We start from the raw sequence: 22296 nt of genomic DNA, 5'->3' as shown, positions 1-22296 counted from the left end.
CTGAAAAATGAAAACTGACACAGACGTCAAAAGTAAAAAAAAAACATGTTCGAAAAAGTTATAATCGGAGGCGTGGATTTTATTTCTCTGTGGTAACACAGTTTATACTTTATACCAACGGCTTCCAACCTGGGAGGCGCGCCTCCAAGTGGAAGCGCGGACTATGCACTATGCCTGGGCAGCCAGAGGAGGCGAAGCGCGGAGGCGCCATAAAAAAAAAAATTTAGAATAGTATGATTTTGGATGAATCTTAGCGGAGAGTATGAATCTTTGTATTGCAAAAAAATGCAGGTACTTCTACCATTTGTAACGTCTTATCTATGCGAAACGGGTTATTCGACACTGGCTGCAATGAAAACCAAATGTCAAGCCAGGCTAGAAGTCGAAAAGAAGATACAAGTGGTACTCTCCACATTTTCCCTAAGATTTGATATACTTTGTGCCAATAAACAATAACAACCCTCACATTCAATTTTTAGATTTTGTTCCAGCCTCTAAAATAAATACACATGAACGTATATAATAATTGCATAGTATATAAATAATTGTAATAATCAGTTTTTTTGTTGTAATAAAGTTTTTGTTATTTAAAACGTGTCTACATCATTACAACAATTAAAAAAATAAAAGATTGGGAGGCGCGGATTTTTTTTTTTTCGGGGAGGCTTAGTAGCATAAAGGTTGGAAGCATAGCATTAAGAATAGTCCCGAAGGAGCGTAGAATCATATTTGAATACATCGGAGTGTCCAATAATTCCCTCACTAGGCTTCACTTCACCGCGCGCATTCGTGAGGTCACAGCGTAATGTTGCTTGATGGGAAAAAAAATCATAACACAAATGTAAGGTAAAAAAAAAGCAATCTGTTTATTTCTCAAAAATTTTATTGTGCACGCGGAAACATTGATTGACGCAACAAAGTAAATAATCAAAGGGTCATTTAATAAAAGTAATTGAATTTATGAACTTTGAACTTAAAACATAAAACAAATTTTATTTGACATAAAACGGATATTTTTATATCATGTTAAAGAATATTTAGTGTTTAAAAGATAATGTCGTTCAAATGTCCCCCCCCGGCATCCGCCTCATTTATAAGTAGTTTAATAGCCTTCTGTTTGATGTGCGTATGCGGTTTCTGGACTATTCTTAATTCTATGGTTGGAAGCCGCTTCTTTATACGATACCTATTAGATCTAAACGTCTTAACATTCAAAGCGCCTCTGGTGGTAGAATCCGGTTAAAAAGGCTAAAGCGGACCCTATGCGTTCTATTGTAAGCCCGTGTTTCTCATACATCTGCAAATATATTCCGCCATTTTTCGTCTGACAAACCATCGCTCGCTCACGTTTTTCTGTTTTAAAGGTGGTAAATTGCTTTTAATTACGAAAAATTCTGATGTATACAAATGGTTAATAAGTGCTGTGCTACCAATTGCTAAAAAATATACAAATCTGGTCCAAAAGTTTACACTTTCGTATTTTCCGCTAACCCGACTTTATGTTTAAAATGCTTTGAAGTTATGCATTACACCAACTAAATACTCCGTTGTAGTAAAAATATATATTCAAACATCGTTTTACTAAAAATAAACACTGAATATTAGTTTCCTTAACACAACCTCTTATGATTATGGATTATTTATGTGTAAATGATATTTTTCATTTTACACGCTTTATAATTATTGGTTGGTTGGAAGAAATTGCCATTTGGCAATAAGTCCGCTAATGTACAAATAACATTATGTACAAAAAGTTAAATAAATAAAAATAATTGTATCGGATTATTATACGTGTTGGTTATGTTTATTTGTAATATGTAAATATGTTTGGTTTGGATAAATGATGGGTAAATAATCCTCAAAACAAAATTTTAAAATGCTCCCATTCTGTAAAGGATAGTTTTTTTTTACAATACATAATAAAAATTTCTACCTAGCTTTGTGAATTACAGGTTTAGTTATTTATTATTCGAAATATATGCATAATTAAATACATAAGTCCTCAGTTACCTTTGTGTCAGAATTTTTGAAAAACCAATAGATAAGCATAACCTAAAAAATTTTAGCGTTAACAAACGTCAAAAAAATGGCCCTCATCGTTTCAGTGCCCAGACCCTGAGTCTAGGAGGAGTTGGTTTATGATTGTTTTATTTTTCTTTTACTGTTATATTTTATTTTACATTTCAGAAATCGTCAAAGTGAAATAAAACATTAGCGTAACGGCGGCATTATCAAGTGTTGTATCTGTAACCAACCCATTACAGGGGGGGGGGGGTGGCGGTTCCGTTCAATCGGCCCACCCGGCGTAAATGGGGGGCCTGAGCCCAGCGCACCGAGAAAGCACTGACCGAGTAAACCTCAGTAGCCCTGAAAATGGCTTTCCAACGCGTCCTGTTGGTGCAAAGAGGCGAGCGCAGTCAGGGCAGTCACGGCGGAAGGCAGCAGTGAATAACGAAGTCCAGCGGAAAGCGGAGGGCAGGAGCGGAGAGTAAAACACAGTAGTACTGTCTTGAGCGAACTGACGTTTAATAAGTGTACCCATTATAAGGCCCTCGTGGTGCACTGCCCGACGCCCGAGCGCGCGGCCGCCGTTGTGTACGAGAGCCACCGTCGGGGAGTGGGGGTATGGACGACCACTCGCCCAGCCTCCCCCACTCGCTCTGTTCCGACGGCCGGCCACGTAAATAGCGGCGTCCACCCGCGCGCGAGCTTGGTCGACAGTACGCCGCGCGGCGAGCAACATACAGATATGAATACATAAAAACACAATATTAACATTTAACTTTATTTCTAAACCATATTTGCCCTCGGTGTAGTCAAGGCCGAATCCGAAAGTGAAACTTCTCGTCTTTATTGAGGATTCAGCACTTGACTTTATCACATACACCGAGGCCCTATACTTATTTAAAATACATGATACATTTTATTTAATACATAATACTAGAATAAGAATACATTTATAAATTCGCCCGCGCGTCCGGAACAGTATCCAACTATGAGCCAGATATCGATATCCAAAATACAAAAATCTCAAACGGTTGAAAAGAATATCTCAACAATGCGCCACAAATGACTTATTGTGTAATCTGTCTATACCTTCGAATCAAACCTGATTTTTATATGCGATGTAAATATGAGGGTGATATAGAAGGCAAAACCATTGATTTTATTGAAATAAAAAAAACACGTTTTCGTTCCATAATATTGCTTAAATTTTATTTGTACTTCCCTTTAAACGTGGATCGTACAAAGATGTTTCAAGGAAAAAATATTTTCCCAGAGCTGATTTCCTTTTACTTTTTCCAGTGTAGACAGAATGTCAAAACGCAGCGGACTAAATCTGCCAACTGCCAAATGAGCTGTGTCTATTTCTATGTAGATATTATTGTATTGTATTGTTTTAACGTTCCAATAATTTCAATAGCACGAATTGTGAAATTTAAGATAAAGCGTTTTCGTTTATTTTGTGTGAATACATATTTTTTTACGAAAACAAAAAGTCAGTATACTTAGAGATAATGTAGAACTATTACTAGTTAGAATACCCATTTATTAATTTTGTATCTCCGAATGCCTTGGGTTGGAATTTATTGAGATTAAGAAAGATAATTATACAAAATCAATTTTTTCCTAACCGAAATACTAAAATTTCATAAAAAACATGAATATTAAAATTTGAAAAAGAATGAATTTTTAAAAAGGTGATTTGTAAGTAATAACAACCCTGGGCCCCGATTACAATGGGAAATTCAAAAATTGTCTTTAATTTTATCTAAAAAGTAAAATTAAGTTTTCTGTATGAAAAGCAGAATATGTGTACATCTTTTTATCTAAACACGTTCAATTATAGGTTACCGACGAAGATACTTTAAATGTTCACATAAATATACTCATTTTCGTACACAAATATTGGTTTTTCTTTATAGACAGCTGAAGATAACTCCGCATTGTAATTGGGGCCTTGGGTGTTTTCCGTGAGTGTTTTTTCTTGTATAAGCTAAGCGAATGTGAAGCAGTGCAAAAAGATGCGTCATACAGTATTGAATTCATTGTGAAGCGCCATAGACCGTTAGTCCTTTTTACTTTACAACGCGTTTTGTAAGGCATGACGGAACAACGCTCGCTGCCCCCCTTTTGCTCTCCGTAGGGTTCATGGAAACATTTGGAACATCGTTTGAACCAATAATAAATTGTATGAAGCATCCTTTCCACTTATATATACCTCAATAGTAACAATCGAAAAAAATGCGTTTTTAGATATGTAGGTACACGTCATTCTATTTTATTTTTTTTTATTATTGTTCCAGACATACCCTGGAAAAACGTATTAGGATAATTCCATATGGGTAATATCCATGCTTTAATCTGAATATTTACATAATACTGCATGAATATACCATACTCTTGACTCATGACTCATGAGCAATACAATGCATCATTAAAAACGCTTTGGTGCATGTACACCACCTTTGTATTTTGTGTTATTGGAATATTGAACTAAATAAATAAGAAAATAGAATTTCAAGGTACAGCAAATAAGCTGTAATATTAATATAGATAAAATTAAACAGATGATGCTACCTTAATTCGAGTGGAGCTGGAAAGGAGGCGTTAAAAAAAATGTTTTGAAGTATGTAGGTACTTTTCGATATTGACATAAGGAAGCGAACGCAACCATTTTGTGTGATCACGTGATATCACGTGAAATATCATTGGCGATTTGTGTAGGGCCGCTTTTCTGCGATCGCCTGTGATCAGTTGGATATTTTTCTCGTCAGAATCTTTCAAGATGTCTTTCAATGCAACTTTAAATAGTCAACAGGCGCAGAAGGAGCATATCCTTGCTGTTTCCAGGGACTTTATATCACAACCACGTCTTAGTAAGTGTTTTAATGTATTTTAAAAAAATATTTTTCGTTTTGACTTTTGGGGTGGGCTCAGCTCAGCTGGTTTCGATCAATTCGACTTGGAAACATTGAGAATAAAGAAAGAACATCTCAAGAGAACTTTTCACAATAAAATCACCCGTTTGTGCTGGTATCAAACATAATTCAATGCATTTATTGTATATTTTGAGAATATTGTCAGCTGTCATGTGATGCGAAAATTTGACGTAATTGATTTGATTGTTATACCCAAATAAATAAATTTCTTTAATGAAAGGTCTCGATAATGTTGCTTGAGTCGACTTTTAATGCACGATTTCGTCAAATGCGTATTACTTTGAATTTTTATATAATAATCTCGGTCACGCCCCGGAACAATGTCTCAAATTTTATTTATTTGAATAAGAATAAAAAAGTCTTGTTTCAACGAGAATCTGGCGTGTATTATGTATTGTTTTATTAAGAAATGTATCGAAACATCAACTAACAGTACAATAAACAATATTAATTCAATTTTAAAAATGTATTCACTAATATTTAGAATCTATTGTTTCTGGGCAGAATGGAGTTTGGAGATTTCTGCTTACCAATCGATTAAAAAATTGTTTCAAATACTATTTCTAAGCAATTAATCCAATTAAGTTTTCTAAGGTGCACATTCGATAGTAAACAATTAAAACTAACATAAAACTATACAATAAAAGCTATTTATAAAGTATAGTGTCTTTCTTCAGTTTCTTTACAATCAAACCACAAATAATCAAAAACTTTAAAAGCTTTTATTGTACCTTTCTCTGCAGTATTGTCAATTTGTAATCACAAAAGCATGAACTATTAGTTTTTAACCCTGGACACCTAACGTTCATACGAACCACATCAAACCTAACCATTTTTTGATTCGACGAACAGTTTTGTGGTGGATATTTCTAATTAAAAACAAATGTTTATTATACACACGGATAATACAAACATCGCTGGACATAATTGTCTCATGAGAGACCGTGGCAAGCACTGAGTTAACAAGCTATAACACAATCATCGGCGTATGCAGAAAAAAGATACAGCATATTTTCTATTGTGTATTCGTCGATGCAAAGAAGGTTAGGTGTCTAGGGTTAAAGGTGGTTTTACACTGAAGTATTTCACTGTCCTTGGACTGGCATTTGAAGCGTAAGACTGATCACCTTACCTTCCTGTAACAGATGATCGAGATACGCTGAATTTTATTTAGCAATGCAGTGTCCTACGCACCATCGTGTGCAGATAAGTTTTTTTGAAAGGCAAAAATCACTAAGCGACATGTAGCCAACTTTACAGAAGAGCCAATAATTTTTTTTTGACCAATAAAAAATCTCGTATTTTTCATTTTTATTTTAATTATGTATTAATCATACCAACATAATAGGTAAAAATGAGATTTCTTTATTAATTAAAAAAAAAAGCTTAACCTTTTCTGGGCCGCTGGGTATCGGTATGGCAGTTCTCAGCAGGCTGTGAAATTTTAGACAATTTTTTGAAAACTCTTTTAAATAAATCCTTGATAACTTAAATAATTCCTCCTGTTCTAGTGTTTCATCAAGCTTCTAACAGATGTCTCTGATTGTACAAAATCTACTATTGTTTAGAATACTTGACTTCAACGCATAAGTCTACACACTATTTTTGTATGGCCGCCCCTCCGAGCACGGTAACGGAGAGCACATATGTGCATTTAACAACTTAGTTGGCTCTTTTGTAAAGTTGGTTACGTGTTGCTTAGTATTTTTTGCCTTTCCACTGTCGATATGTTATTGATACAAATACATTATCACATAAACACACAAAAAATTCCCACAAAACATGGCTTGTGTGTTCGTAACATTAAAACAAAAACTTTCATTAAAGGCTACGGGAAGAATACAATAGATAAAAAATGCTAATATCAAAACATAAATGTTTGTTAATATAAATAAGTATATCGTCTATACTCTATACCGTCAATACCTCATGTGAGCTAATTAAAATGTGTTTTTTGTAGTTGAATGGGACAAGCCCCATTGATTGGTGTATTTAAATTTCGAAATTGACCAATACACTGCTTGCATTCGATTAAATTCAATACCACGAAAGAATCATCCCCACTAAAGGGGCATCCCAACTTGACTCAACACAGGGCTCTTGACCTCATAGAGTTGGGGATATGTTATATTTTTTTGTAATATGTATCTTTATATAATAAATAAAAATAATAAAAAAGGAGTAAGCAATTCCGCATGTATCTCTAAATCCAGTACAGCGGATAAAATATACTCGATTTGTGTAAAGGCAAAACAGTGAATACGCCATGTGTAACTGCCACAGTTAACTTTGTATAGACGCTTACAACACAAGATATACTGCATTTAATTAATTTTTTTACGAAATCGCAAGGTTTTTTGTCCTTCCTAAATATTTTGACAAATGGGTCTTCCGCGGTATCGAACTTATGATATACATTAAAAAACAAGCTAATTTAAATCTGTTTTTTTTATCCACTTATCTTCATTCATTTGATTCTCGGTACACAAGATTATTTTTTTAATATAAGGTTTTTAGGTCCATTGAAGGAATTACCACACAGTAATCAATCCTCAAGTCACACAGCAATTGACCCGCAAATGTAGAAGAAACACATTTGTAAATAGAAAGTAATTTTGTGTATATTTCAGCTTACAAAACGGTGTCCGGTGTAAATGGACCTCTGGTCATCCTTGACGAGGTCAAGTTCCCCAAGTTTGCGGAGATCGTACAACTTCGCCTGAATGATGGCACCATCCGCTCCGGACAGGTAAATTTTATCAACAATGTTTTCAACAGACTTACATAAATTTTGCAGTGGAACTGTGTTTTAATAAGAAAAATAAACTTATTTAGTTTTGACCACTTGCAATTTTTTTTGTGGTGACCGACATCATCAGACTGTTGTGAGACCAAACAAATATTATTTTTTATATTAATTCATGATTTTATGTAATTATTGAATTGAATTAGTTAAAGTTTGATTGGGTTGTGGTCCTGTGGCTAGTGTCTCGGACTCACGGACCAAAGGTCTGTGGTTCGAATCCCACTTTACCCCAACTTGATTCCATTTTCTAATAGTGAGTTATTTACAACTCGTTGAAAATGGCCCTCAAAATTAAATATTTGGGTAAATCATAAGAACGCAAATATTTCTTTTTATTTAAAAAAAAAAAAAAGTAAAATTAATATAAGTACGTAATGTGCAAGCAATATAAATTAAATTTCAATCTGTCTATGCGCTCTGTAGCTGCAAGACATGCTGTAATCTAGCTCCTATCTGTTATTAAATTCTCTCATAATTGGAAATGTGGAACTATAATCCCAATTGTCTATGCGCTATGTAGCTGCGAGACGTATTGTACTTTTTGTAGAGCGCCTTTGAAGTGATTTTCACAAAAATGGCACTGTGTAAATCATCCCTAATAATAATAATATGATTTCCACCAGTGTCAGGATGTTGGCCCCGATGAAAACCGGTCAATTTAATAACTATTACATCATTAGGAATTATTCAAATATTGGAAAAAGTAATAATGTTATAATAATTGAGACGGGTTGTGGCCCCGTGGGTAGTGTTCCGTACTCCGGATCATGAGGTTCGAATCCCGCTCTGCCACAACTTGTTTCCCATTTTCTAACACAGTTATTTACGAATAGAAGAAAATGGCTCCAAAAGTTAAATATTTGGGTAAATCATAAGAACCCAAAAATTTATTTCACTACATAAACTTAAAAAAATTTAAACTGTACATGTTTGTTTTTTTTGTTTGTTTTGTTTTTTGTTTGTAAATGAGATCAAATCAATAAAAAAATAAGTTGAATTAATTAATAAATAAGAATTATATTAGGTAGATGGTCAGAACTATTTTTAATCTCCCACAGTTATTTAGTTATCAAAATTAAATTATTTATTTTATTTATCAACATTATTATATGTTTAGGTTCTGGAAGTCAGCGGAACTAAAGCTGTGGTTCAGGTATTCGAAGGAACATCCGGTATTGATGCCAAGAACACCCTGTGTGAGTTCACAGGTGATATCCTCAGGACTCCAGTATCCGAGGACATGTTAGGTAATGAATCATAATTAATTTTTATGTACGACAACCGCATAACGGCCAATTTATTTGTGTTCATATTATGCCTTACACAAATGTGTCAATTCGGGAATTTTTTTATCGGTATGCACTACCTTCCACTTCAGTAGACTGCAGTGTTTAGGTGGCTACGTTTAGGTGAGGACCCAGTATTACAGGGTATAACGCATTTCCTTGCCCAGGGCTACGGGTGAAGACCTCAACGGCTGTTATGGCTGAGATGAAGTGTACGTGTATCAGTACGGCTGAACAGACGGAAAGGGATCAAGTCTTCTCTCAGGCCACCCGGACATACTTCAGGCTGTTGGAAGACAGCGCGTCGGGCAGGCCATCATGTTGAGGATGGCAGCGGAGGAACAATAGTCAACGGTGGCATTCTAAGCTCCGGTTAGCAAGAGGAGTTACTGTCTCGGCGTCGGGTGGCAACCGGCCGTAAAAAGAAACCAAACAACGAATCTCTTAGTCCGACGTGAAGACTGGGGATTAGAAGGGCTGACCCCAACTAAATGGGACATACAGCCAGGGGGAAGAAGATAATATGCTCTATAAGAAAACTCAGACAAAATTTACTTTTCTTTGTCTTTTGCATTGGTATCATCCGTAACAGTAAACCTCGCCCTATAAAAGTAATATTCAAAGACTCCTGGCAAGCAAGAAAAATTCTTAAAGACGGGAATATAAACAAATAAGGAAATATATATAAAGAAGGATCTTACGCGAGCTCAACAAAATTATATTTCGGAACTAAGAAAGGATTCAAGGCGGTGAAGAAAACCGTACCATTAAATACATCCACGGCTGTACTAATATTATTAAATCGACCCCAAAAAACTAAATGAGTATGCTGTATATTACGAGTACATGAACGTGAGAGGTTTAAAAGCTATTGTTTGTTATGTGTTTCGAGTTCAAATTTATTTTGCTATTGTTTATTATTTCTTAAAGATACATTTTTTAAAAATTATATGTATTAGTTTTGTTTAGCTCTTTTTTACAGGTGCATACTTTTAATCATTTTAAAGCATGTTAATAATTTGTTTACAATTTTCTTTTCTACTCGCTTACAACTGTGTGTTTATAGTAACACTTTGGATTTTGATTTTTTATTAGTGTATCCTAAAAAATAAAGTTTTTCTTACTAATTATATGTAGGAATATGTATTTGAATGTACCAAATTCTATATCTTATTTCTTACTTTATTTATTTTATCTATGTACCTTACTTGTAAAAGAACTCCGGGCGTTTATGTGAATTAAATTAATAAATAATGTTTATACTTTTACTTATAATATTATGTCTATTTATTTCTATCGTATAATGTACATATATCGTCCTTGTAAATGCCCACTGGGCATAAATTAGTCCTTAATAACTTTTAGAGAATAAGGTTGTGTTGGAGCAGGGAGAGAATCTTGAATTTCTGATGCAGAGTTCGCTACACTACAAAAATTCTTGTGTTAAAAATGATGATATTGTCTTGCAGGACGCGTGTTCAACGGATCTGGTAAACCCATTGACAAAGGACCCCCAATTTTGGCTGAGGACTTCTTGGATATCCAGGGACAGCCCATTAATCCCTGGTCGCGTATTTACCCCGAGGAAATGATTCAAACTGGTATGTTACAATTAACTAATTGTACTATCAAATATCTAACTAATAGTTCAACCAGTTGTAAAGCTTCTTATCTATTTTAACCTGCATAAGCCACTAGGTACGATCAAAATGATTTTGGTTCTGGCATATGAAATTTGTTATCCTGCCCAAAAGTATTTTTATGAATCTCAACTTCTTTTACTTAAATATATTATCGGTTGGCGTGCAATGCCGCTGATTTAAGCAAAATATTTTTTTTTTGATTCTCGATTTTTTTTATTGTTCTTAGTTTTACAAAATAAATAATAAACATGCCCCATATGTTTACAAGTTTTGTAAAAAAAAAACATAATGAAAATATATTTTATAGCTTAGCTGATCACACCACCTATTGTATCTTTTCAAGAAACTTCACCGTACAATTTAATGCTCTAATTTTTGCAACGCATAAGAAAACATTTTTATATCCAATTTCTTATAGCACCTAACTTCCCCATTGTGTCAGTACGAGATTGCTGTAGAAGAATATATTTTTACCCACAGTGAAGTTCGGGAAGTATAGCAACCTAACCAAGATGTGCTCTAACTTGTTCCCACACATGACAACAATTTGACCCAAACATACTTATTCATCCATTATATGTATTGTTAGGTATTTCCGCTATTGACGTGATGAATTCTATCGCTCGTGGTCAGAAGATTCCCATCTTCTCTGCAGCTGGTTTACCACATAATGAAATTGCTGCTCAGATTTGTCGTCAAGCTGGTTTAGTCAAGGTAATTACTAATTACTTTTAACTTTTAGTCAATCGCTGAAATATTGGACACTCTGGGTATAATATATTATTTTGAATCTACATTCTACTTTTTCGCTAGATGCACTGTGCTGTTTTGATCAATTTTCTCTCAAAAATAAGTCAATCTTAGAGGAGAGACTATCACTCCCTCTCACTTCTGTTCAATGTACTTCATAGTCCTAACGCTCCTATATACCTGTGTGAAAAATTTCAACGCTTATCAGTTCATGGTTTACCTCTTCGTTCTCATTCTCAAGGCACTCTCTTAATACCCATACACAATTCCTCTTTCTTCTCTAACTCAAATAGTGTCCATGCGGCTCGACTGTGGAATCATCTCCCACCCACCATCAAAGATGTTACTACATTATCTCTGTTTAAATCACGTCTGAAGAAACATCTCCTTTCTCTTCCTTAATCTCTCCTCCTTTCCTTTTTCCTCTTTCCGCTTTTTTCCTTTTTCCCCATTGAGTAATAGTTTTGATTTAAGGTAATTTATAAACAAATACGTTTAATTCTATTTTTATATATTTTTCACTTTTTAATCTTTTTTTTTTTTTTTTTTCTCTATTGAATATGTTCTGTAACTTGAATTATAAAAATAAACTTTTATTTTATTAGTTGGTTGGAAGAAATTGCCATTTGGCAATAAGCCCGCCAATGTACAAATAACATTATGTACAAAAAGTTAAATAAATAAATAAATAAATAAATCTTAAGTAAAATTGGACTTTTGTTATTTTTTGGTTTAGGCAGGTCTGGATTAGTAAATTAAAATCTAAGTATGTTTGTAAAAAATTGTCGATTTTAACCAAGGCTTTATTACAGTCAATATTACGTATAATTCACTGACATGGCATGACCATTCATCTGATGATGAGTTAACTAACTTATCTCTAAAATTACATAAAAATAAACTATCAAAGTGATAGTCGGGTTTGGTCCCGTGGCTAGTGTCTCGGACTCACAGACCAAAGGTCCGTGGTTCGAATCCCACTCTACCCCACCTTGATTCCATTTTCTAATAGTGAGTTATTTAGAACTCGTTGAGAATGGCCCTCAAAATTAAATATTTGGGTAAATTATAAGAACGCAAATATTTCTTTTTATCATTTAAAAAAAAAAAAAAAAAAAAATGACTCCCAAAAAAATGGGAAAACACATTTTTTTTTTCATTCATTGTAACAGACAAATAACCGTAGAGGTAAGATATTATTGACATTTTAAAATAACTGTAACTCGGTCGGTATAATAAATATTTTAAAAACGATTTATTTTTCTTTGTCGAATCGTCTATAGATGTCAATAGTAATAAAATTTTAGACAGTATTTTTTCATAAAGAAATTGCGGCCTCCGTGGTGTAGTGGTCAAGATGCTTGACTTACACACTGAAGGTTCCGGGTTCGATTCCTGGTGAGAACACAACATTTTGTGATTTTTCTCAAGCCTGGGTGTTTTGCGATGTAATTCACCACTGTAATTGGGCCTCTGTGGTGGGTAGTTGGGCCTCTCTGGCCCTGTTGTTGTGCAAAAATAAAAGAAGAAAAGTACTTGTCCCAACTGTGGGGCCATACGCTTTTTGAGCAGGATTTTTCGCACCGAGTACGCGTACGCGCCGAGAGGTTATTGCATGTTTTCTAATAATAAAATCTAAAACTACTTAAATGGTGTAGAAATATTATTTTACGGTCCATTTTACAAAACCCTTCATATCTTCAAATAAGTGTTAAGGGAGTTACACCACTATTATATAAATAATATAATTATTATTTTTTTTAAATAAATAAATGGTGCTGGTAGCTAATGCTACCAACACCATATATTGTGGACAGCATCAGGGCCTGCATTGAGTAGAAGATAGAAAAATAGTGAATTTTTGCACTACTGTAATAACTGCTATATTTTAGGTCCCCGGCAAGTCAGTTCTGGATGACCACGAAGACAATTTCGCCATCGTATTTGCGGCTATGGGAGTCAACATGGAGACGGCTCGTTTCTTCAAGGAGGACTTCGAGGAGAATGGTTCTATGGAGAATGTGTGCCTCTTCCTCAACTTGGCCAACGATCCGACCATCGAGAGAATTATCACCCCCCGTCTCGCCCTCACGGCCGCTGAGTTTTTGGCCTACCAGTGCGAGGTAAGGACCGTCACAATTCCAATTAACGCCGGGTATGATTTTAATGTTTTCTTTTTTGAATTCCTGCCGGGAATATGAGGTTCTTCTTACTTTTGACATAGCATATTGTGTGGGTAACCTATTTAAAGTTAGTCTGTTAGAGTTTAAAAAAAACATCGACAAACTGGAAACAGCCGTGGGTCATTGACAAAAAGATAATCTTAAAAATCTGTGAATATATGTGACTATTGACAAACAGCAGTTTTGTACTTGGATATGCTATTGTAGAACTTGTGACGTAATTTGATTTGTTTTTTAAATTTGATAAAGGATTCAACAATTGAATGTAGTTATGCAGAAAGCAGCCAGCCATAGAAAAGTGAAACTGAGATAGTAGCACTTTTGTGAAATGAGTTAATAATCAAATCTACACAACAGTTGGAATGTTTTTGACTTTAATAAATGATAAACAATGAATACATCTTAATTTTTTATATTACTAACATAAATCTAATTCCGTATTTGACCAGTTTTAATGATTTTTAAAGTACTGTAAGATTTTTCTGGTGCTGTAGGTGTTTTCTGCAAATTGAGAAATGCCGTTTTTGAGATCAACACCATTTTCCGAAGGCGATTTATACAGTTTTTTGTATGAAAGTTGCCTTGCTGTTTTTAGCAGAACATAGAATTGACCTTCCTGCATCTGATAACATCAATATCGCTTTTTTTTTTTAAATTGTGGACTGGCTGCTTTCTGCATAACTAAGTTCAATTCATAATTATTTTTATGTATGTTTCTTTATATCTAATTTCGGGTATTACTAAAGTTCCTCATTCAACAATAAAACAAGGTAATAATGTTGTTGATGTATCCTTGCAGAAACACGTGCTGGTTATCCTGACTGACATGTCCTCATATGCTGAAGCTCTGAGAGAAGTATCCGCTGCTCGTGAGGAGGTTCCCGGCCGTCGTGGTTTCCCAGGCAAGACATTTTTTTTAATTTTATCGTTTGCTGATCCATGCAATGCGAGCTATATACCATATCAAATAGTATTATTAAAATTTGTTAAAAAAACATGTTCATATACAGTAAAACCTCATTTTTACGTTCCTCAATTTTACATTTTCACACTGAAATGTTTAGGTTTCATTTTTTTCCATACATTCTCATTCAAATATCGCAATTAATGTTTTTTTACGTTTTTCATAACCCCAGTTTTACGTTAAAAAAATTTCAAAACTCATTTGATCTGTCAAAAGACGCCGAGCCGTGCGCCGTCGCGTTTGCCCAAAATGGTGAATAAAATCAAGGTAAATAAAAAAATGTGTGAATTGTTGTCTCAAACTAAATTCAAAGTAGGTTCAGTGTAATTGACCATTTTGTTTAAGTGTCTAATTTAGACACTTTACTAAATTGTGACACGTGGTTGACGCATGAAGAATGAAGTCTTTACATCAATAAATTACGATGCAGAAACATTTGGTAATAGAAATATGTTTGAAGTTGTAAACATAATTTGGAAAGAATTTAAACAGTTATCAGAAAAGTGTAAAATAGTTTAGCCACGATGTAAATGACAGTCGAAATTCTGTGATGCCATACTAAAAACAGTGATACCATATAAATAAAATTTCCCAGTACTTGTCATTTCATGCAAATTCAAATTTTTATTTTTGTGTTTTTAAGGTTAAGTACCTACATAAAATTATTTAAACGTGTTTTTTAAAAAAATCATAGTAAAATATAAATTATCCCCAATTATGACAGTTTTTACAATTTTTCTGCAGTTTTTCATTTCCTCACTTTAGCATTTTCCTCAGTTTAACATTTTTTTTGCTGCTCCTGTGAAAAGTTTTACTGTATATAATTTTCAAATATTCAACATGCATAATATGGATAGTGTATCTATCTTTTACTACTGGGGTGACACTAAATATACCCAGCTGGTTTTCTCCCCACTTTTTTCTCACCCACCAAGGTGCATGCGCCAGGAATAAATTCGCATGATTATTTCAAATGAGGAATTCCACTGTTTTCTAATTTTTTTTTTTCATTAGCGTACTATTTAACTAAGCAAAAATATATATATTAATTTTTTTGTGCGTTATTTACAAAGATACGATTTTTTAAAGTTACATTTATCAAATACCGCGCCAAATGACTAATCAGTGTGTCACTTTTCAGTAGTGACGTCATGAAACGGGTGGCGTTCTTACTTTCACTGACCTGACAAGAATCTATGGAATATTGCTTTGATTACTTTATTTAGTTGATCGTAATTTGCTCATTTCTATGTTATGGTGGTTTTTACGAACGTTTTGATTTAGAAAAACCTAGAAAGTTGACATAATCTCTGGTTGAAATGTCAAATTATACTCTTTTTTTTTTTCTATGGTCAAAATGTTGCAAGGGCTTTAAAGCGGAAACCGGAAATACTACACGTAGATGTAAGGAGTCACATCATTATTTACGATTTTAAAATCAATACTATTTTTAACATTTTCAAATTATTTTTGTGTGCGTTTTTGAGATATTTCATCCTACTCCAAAATTTTAAATATTCACGTGTACACGAAAACATTTTTAAAATTTAATTTCAGGTTGGGCTGGAATTCCTCATTGGCGTGACAGACTTGGCACACTTGTCGCCGGAAATTCCGAATTCAAACTGTCATCTTATTTTTGTTTTTTGTTACTAGGTTGTATTATTATATACCTAAATGTCAAAATTTTGTTAAATCACCGTCATTCTAAGTGGCAGATCTAAACTTTTTATCTATTATTTCTGTCTTTTACAAGCGGTAAAAAGATCATGAAAAGGAAAAAAAACTATGTAATTTTAGTTATAAATAACTTAACTTTCATAAGTTCTAAATTTAAAATACTTGGTACATTCATAAATACTTGGTAAATTCAAAATAATTGCTCCAATAAATATGTCGGAAGTGTACCAAGTATTTTATTTATAACTTCTATTTAAATATAATTACAATGGAATTCCACCAAGAATTGCCAATAAATAACATAAATCGATATAATTTTGGATGTTCAAACAGAAGATTAAAAAATGATCTATGTGTTATGTATAATTTATTTATATTTTATTAGAGCACTATAGGTTTTTGTGTACTAATTTAAGATTTCAAAATAAATAAATAACGTTGCCTTTGTGACCTGCACTTAAAATACCCGTCTTCAATATTCCCTTTTCAAAGTATATGTTCATCATATCTTTCCATGTCTCTTATTTGTCTGTCTGCCTTGGCCAGGTTACATGTACACGGATTTGGCCACCATCTACGAGCGCGCCGGGCGTGTGGAGGGAAGGAACGGCTCCATCACCCAGATTCCCATCTTGACTATGCCTAATGACGACATCACCCATCCCATTCCCGATTTGACAGGATACATCACTGAAGGACAGGTATGTCAGTGGCGAGAAATTTATCATCATTAATCACTTCATACATGTCCGTTCTCGACTCAATATGCTCCACACATCGAGTCCACAGAATCTCTCCAGGCTTCTCTCTGTCTAGCCGACTCCCGTGTGCCTCCCAAGTCAGATCCGCGTCCCGTAGTTCAGTGTGAACTGCATACGAACTATTAGCCGTGGATGTACAGGACCACGAGAACGCGGTGCCTTGTAAAGTAGGCAAGTGTGGTTAAGACTCTCAGGAGCCATCTGTAATATATGGCTCGCTTGATGACGCAGTCACAACCAGTAGTCTGTTGAGGCACCTATTTTCAAAACTCAATAGTTTGCTGTTTTGGGCACTATTGAGGCGCCACGAATCGCATCCATAGGGGATAATAGCGAATAAAATCATTTATGGCAAATAAAGTAATAGGTGGAATTAAACCGGATTGTGGTCCCATGATGGTGTAGCAGTCTCACAGATCAGAGGTCCAAGGTTCAAACTCCTCTCTGCCACAAATTTATTTCCATGCTTTAATAGCGAGTTATTTAAAAGATGTTGAAAATGACCACAAAAATTTTTATATTTTGATGAACGATGAACACCGATTTTTTACATAGAGTAGTCTTTTTTTATAATGGACTTCTCAAAATCATTTATTAAAATATATACATGTATATACTGCATACATAAGTTTACGATACAAAACAAGACAATATACATGAGTAAATACAAAAATCCAAACCACTTTTTGTGACTTGTTGACGGAGAAAATTAATTTTAAAATATACCGTTAAACCCCAAAATTACATCCCCGCAATTTGCAGTTTCCCGTGATTTATTTATAATTTATGAAGTCATATTGAATTTGGAATTTTTTAGTACATTAAAAACCCAGTTTTATGTTTTTATTCCCGCAATTAACGTTGGAGAAATTTGCTATCCGCACTGAAAACCGACAACTCGAGAGTCTGAAGTTAATTCTTATTGTTACCAATTTTTTTATAGAAATTTGTAATTTTAAAGACAGATGTGTTTTGCGGACATTTAATGCCGCCATTTTCGTATTTTTGGCAGCTTGGGAGTCTGAAGTTAGTCTCTAATCATTATACCAACTTGTTGGTCGGAAAATATTGCAATCCCCAATGAAAACTTACAGCACAAGAATTTTAAGTTAGTCTATCATTATGCCAACTTGTTAGTAAGTTAAATCAATAATCGTTATCGACATCATTATTCTCATAAAAAATAAATAAAATCATAAAAATGCATACTTCTATATTGTATACAAAAATACGGCTTTGTCAATAGTTCCTGGACTGGCATCTGAAACATTGACTGATGATCGAGCTACACTACATTTGGTGTAACAATGCTGCGCCTTATGACAGATGTAACATTACTTGCAATAATTTCTTCCAGATCTACGTAGACCGTCAGCTCCACAATAGGCAGATCTATCCTCCCGTCAACGTGCTTCCCTCCCTGTCTCGTCTCATGAAGTCCGCCATCGGTGAAGGAATGACCCGCAAGGACCACTCTGATGTCTCCAACCAACTGGTAACTACCCCAGCATTGATAACAAGAGGAAAAACACAAGCTATAGAGCTTTCAAACCCCTTCATACGAATGCCAAGCAAAAAATCACAGTTTAATATCCTTACACTGAGTTTTTTTTGCCTTTTTTTTTTAAAGGAATAATCCGCTAAACCTTTATTTAGAGGCTTGTCGGTAGGTGGGATAGAGGGGATATGGAAAGAGGTAATGAAAAATACACTACAACACCCAGACCGATTGAGAAAAAAATCTTTCTTGGATTTTTTTCTTGCAACTGGCGGGAATCGAACCCGCGACGCCAGTTTCACAGTTAGCTGTCTAACCAACTGCGCCACGGCGCCTGCCATTCGGTAATTTATTCAACGGTAAATAATTTTTACCAAAGAAAAAAAAACACGAAATAAACTACTTGTACAATGAAAATAAATAAATATCTCAAAACAGTGGCAAATTACTTTATAACAAAATAAATCATAAATATTTGGTCTGTGTGAAATTTCTTTGATTCGAACTACTACTCTAGTAAAAATCCTGAAAAAGGAAATCAAGCGGAGAAAAGTCAGCTTCGTAGTATAGTGGTTGGCACGTTCGTCTTCCTGGGTGGGTTGAAATGAAGGTTGTTTAAACTGCAATATTTTACTGTCCCAGCAGTCTGGTTCTGAGTTTGCGATAATTTACGAGCTTGTTTTAACAGAATACGGATTGGAGTTTACGCTCGAAGTAAAGCACAGCCGTGTTAATTTCAGCGTTAACTTGCAATAGCACGAACCCAGAATTAGACCGCTGGACTGGCACCTGAAGCGTAAGACTAATCGCCTTACCTTCCTGTAACAGATATCTAGATACGCTCATTAATTGTACCGGTGCAGATAAGGGTTTGGTCATGATGAAATTACTCCAGTATATAAACCTTACCATGTGGTAGAAATTTCTCCTCTAAGCACTAGGTGGGCCATGGCACATCAGCATGTGCGTAATGTGTTTCTTTTGTATTTCAGTATGCTTGCTACGCCATCGGTAAGGACGTGCAGGCCATGAAGGCTGTAGTAGGAGAGGAGGCTCTTACACCGGACGATCTCCTATACTTGGAGTTCCTTACCAAGTTTGAGAAGAACTTTATCACACAGGTACGAGATAATCTACAAGTCTTGATATTCCATCCAATAAATAACTAGGATAAATAACTTTCACCCTCTAACTAGGCTCTTGTTCTCCTGTCTGATGGCAAAACGATGCATCGTTTTGCCATCATTTTTCTATTAAGAACTAAAGAGTTGCATTGTTTTGCCATAATACGGCTCAAAATATTCTACTCTCTGAGATCTGTCATATGGTAATTAAGATTATTTTTTTATTAATTAAGACTTTTATAAAGCTTCCTAGCAAATTGGCAACTTGGTGTAACTATGGAAAAGTTCTGATTTAACATTTTATAAGCTATTATCTCAGTTCACCTTTATTGAGATGCATCGTTTTGCCATAAGACAGGAGTGCTGTCTCTGTGACCTGTGTATCTATTGTGACAAAAATTGGTTCTCGCCCTCAAAGACCCAGTTCTTTAAAGAGACTGAGTGTTAATCGAAGGCGAGTGTTCTCATATTGCTAAATCTCCCCCTCCAAGCTCAGATTCTTTAAATATCTGGCTATTAGGTAGGGGGCGAGTGCTCTAACTCCTTGGTTTAACCAGTGGCCCCCCAAAGATGCAGCTTCTTTTGTGATACAAAGAATCACATTCACATATAAGGTGTTTCATCATCTGCATTGACCTACATCTAGAAGTTAGAACCTACATCAGCAAGGTTCATCCTAACAAAGTGATTATTCAATTTGCAGTACCCTGTAACGGCTTTAGTGATAACCCTATTTGGTCTTGGCTAAGTTTCTATACCGCTTTTTATCCAAACTCATTGTTGATATTGTTTCCAGGGTAACTACGAAAACCGCACAGTGTTTGAGTCTCTAGATATCGGCTGGCAACTACTTCGTATCTTCCCCAAGGAAATGTTGAAGAGGATTCCCGCTTCCATTCTCGCCGAGTTCTACCCCAGAGATTCCCGTCACTAATCTCCCTTCTCCACACTCCTTCCTTCGGCGATTGTCATCGATTCTTTCCAGACAACACTATAATATTCTTCGAATAATCTTGTTATGTAATCCATAAGGTTAGAGGTTATATAGGATTCATTGCACTGTAAATTTAATATCTACGCTGCCTTGTTGATTATCCGAGTATTATTTTATATACTTTAATTTATGACAACAGCGAAGCTTTCGGTCTGTACAGACAGTCGTACCTCTATAAATATTTTGGTTTTGCACTTGATTGGTGATATTTTAGCTCTTCAGAATACACAAGTATTTATGATGAGAAATTGCCGCATGTGTCTTGATAAATGGAATATTTTTGTTGAAATGTTTGAAGAAAATATTGAATGTAGTCTATTTCTTACCTGCTGAGTGGAAGGAGGTACAATTTATCCCGTCTATTGTATTATAAGATACTCTGTAGCTTAAATAAAAAAAAAATAATAAAAGATTATTATCAAATCATGTTCATTTTAAATAAATATTTATTTAAGAGTTTCGGTACCGCTGAACTCGGTTTCGTTTGCAAATAGAATTTATGCATTAATGATCGCACAATATACCATGGCGTCACAAAGCGATACAACCGCGTTCATTTTATGTCTCGTAATATTTGGGAATTTTGTTCAAAGTATTCAAATGTTTATTGTGTACATTAAAAACTTCCTTAAAAATGCTTCTAAAGTGTAGCTATATTTTAGAAATCGATTTCAGACAATATTAAAGAGAACATTTCTTCTCTAAATTGATGTGTGTTAAATATTAAATTTGGTCATTATTAACAAAACCATTGTCCTTGTAAATGTTTCCTGTTGACAAAAACTATCAAATATATTATATTAGTTTTACTCTATAAATTTATTTTCAGATAATTTTGTAAATATTTTTGTGATTATGTATTTAAATGATATCTGTCCAACAGTATTGATCACATTGTTCATTTAGTATTACTACTGCGAGTTATGTTTGGAACATGATAGAAATTATTTCTATATTCTCGCATCGAGTGGTAGCTTTGTTTTCTCCTATTCATTTTATAAATTTTGTAGATATCCTCGGTAGATTTGGGTTTTAAAATAACTCCCACATTCCATGGTTTTTATTAATGAATTTATTTATGTATATCCAACTTACTTTTGTCGCTTTGTTTCCCTTTGTTTGTACAGTTAATTTACAAAATTGTTACAAATGGACATGTAAATGCAGAATGTAAAATTTATTCCTTGTAACATTTACAAGATTCTTTCCGGTGTTTGTAATTCATTTGTAAAAGTTGCGGCGTGTTTGCAATAAATTTAAATTGGATATTGTTGATGAATAATAAAAATAAAAATGTATGTACTGTTAAGATTAGTGAACAATGTAGTGCAAATAAGGTGTAAACTCTTACGAATAAAATGTGTTATGTTTATCTCGACTTTTTATTTCAATCAATATATTTTTTGGAGTTTTAAATGAATTATCCAGGCGGATGAAGAATAAAGTTCTGTGCGAGGAATAGAATCAGAATTCTGGAGGATTTTTTTCTACTTGATGGCTACACCTAAAAATTCTGAATAAGAAAATTGAGTAGACGAGGTTTACCTTGTTGCGTAGTGATCGGAGTGTTCATCTAACATGCTTGAGGTCCCGGGTTTGATTTCTGGGAGTTAAGATATTTTGTTGATGACGATGATTTATATAATTCTGTAGATTAAAGGGTA

General features: G+C 34.4%; 1 protein-coding gene across 1 annotated transcript; it reads left to right on the top strand.

Moving 5' to 3' along the window:
• The first annotated feature begins 4711 nt into the window (after positions 1-4711).
• On the top strand, positions 4712-22004 carry Vha55 (V-type proton ATPase subunit Vha55). Its single transcript, XM_088240231.1, has 11 exons — positions 4712-4880; positions 7574-7692; positions 8867-8996; positions 10505-10636; positions 11268-11392; positions 13321-13551; positions 14411-14513; positions 16802-16956; positions 18374-18511; positions 19507-19635; positions 20435-22004. The coding sequence occupies exons 1-11, from the start codon at positions 4790-4792 to the stop codon at positions 20570-20572; spliced, it is 1491 nt and encodes a 496-aa protein (XP_088096357.1). The 5' UTR covers positions 4712-4789; the 3' UTR covers positions 20573-22004.
• Positions 22005-22296: the final 292 nt, after the last annotated feature.

The sequence above is a fragment of the Micrasema longulum genome, unplaced genomic scaffold (assembly GCF_059751315.1).
Source record: "Micrasema longulum isolate JH-2025_06_02 unplaced genomic scaffold, ASM5975131v1 h1tg002388l, whole genome shotgun sequence".
Taxonomy (NCBI): domain Eukaryota; kingdom Metazoa; phylum Arthropoda; class Insecta; order Trichoptera; family Brachycentridae; genus Micrasema; species Micrasema longulum.
Note: the sequence above shows the minus strand (reverse complement) of the source record. Positions and strands in the feature narration are given on the sequence as shown.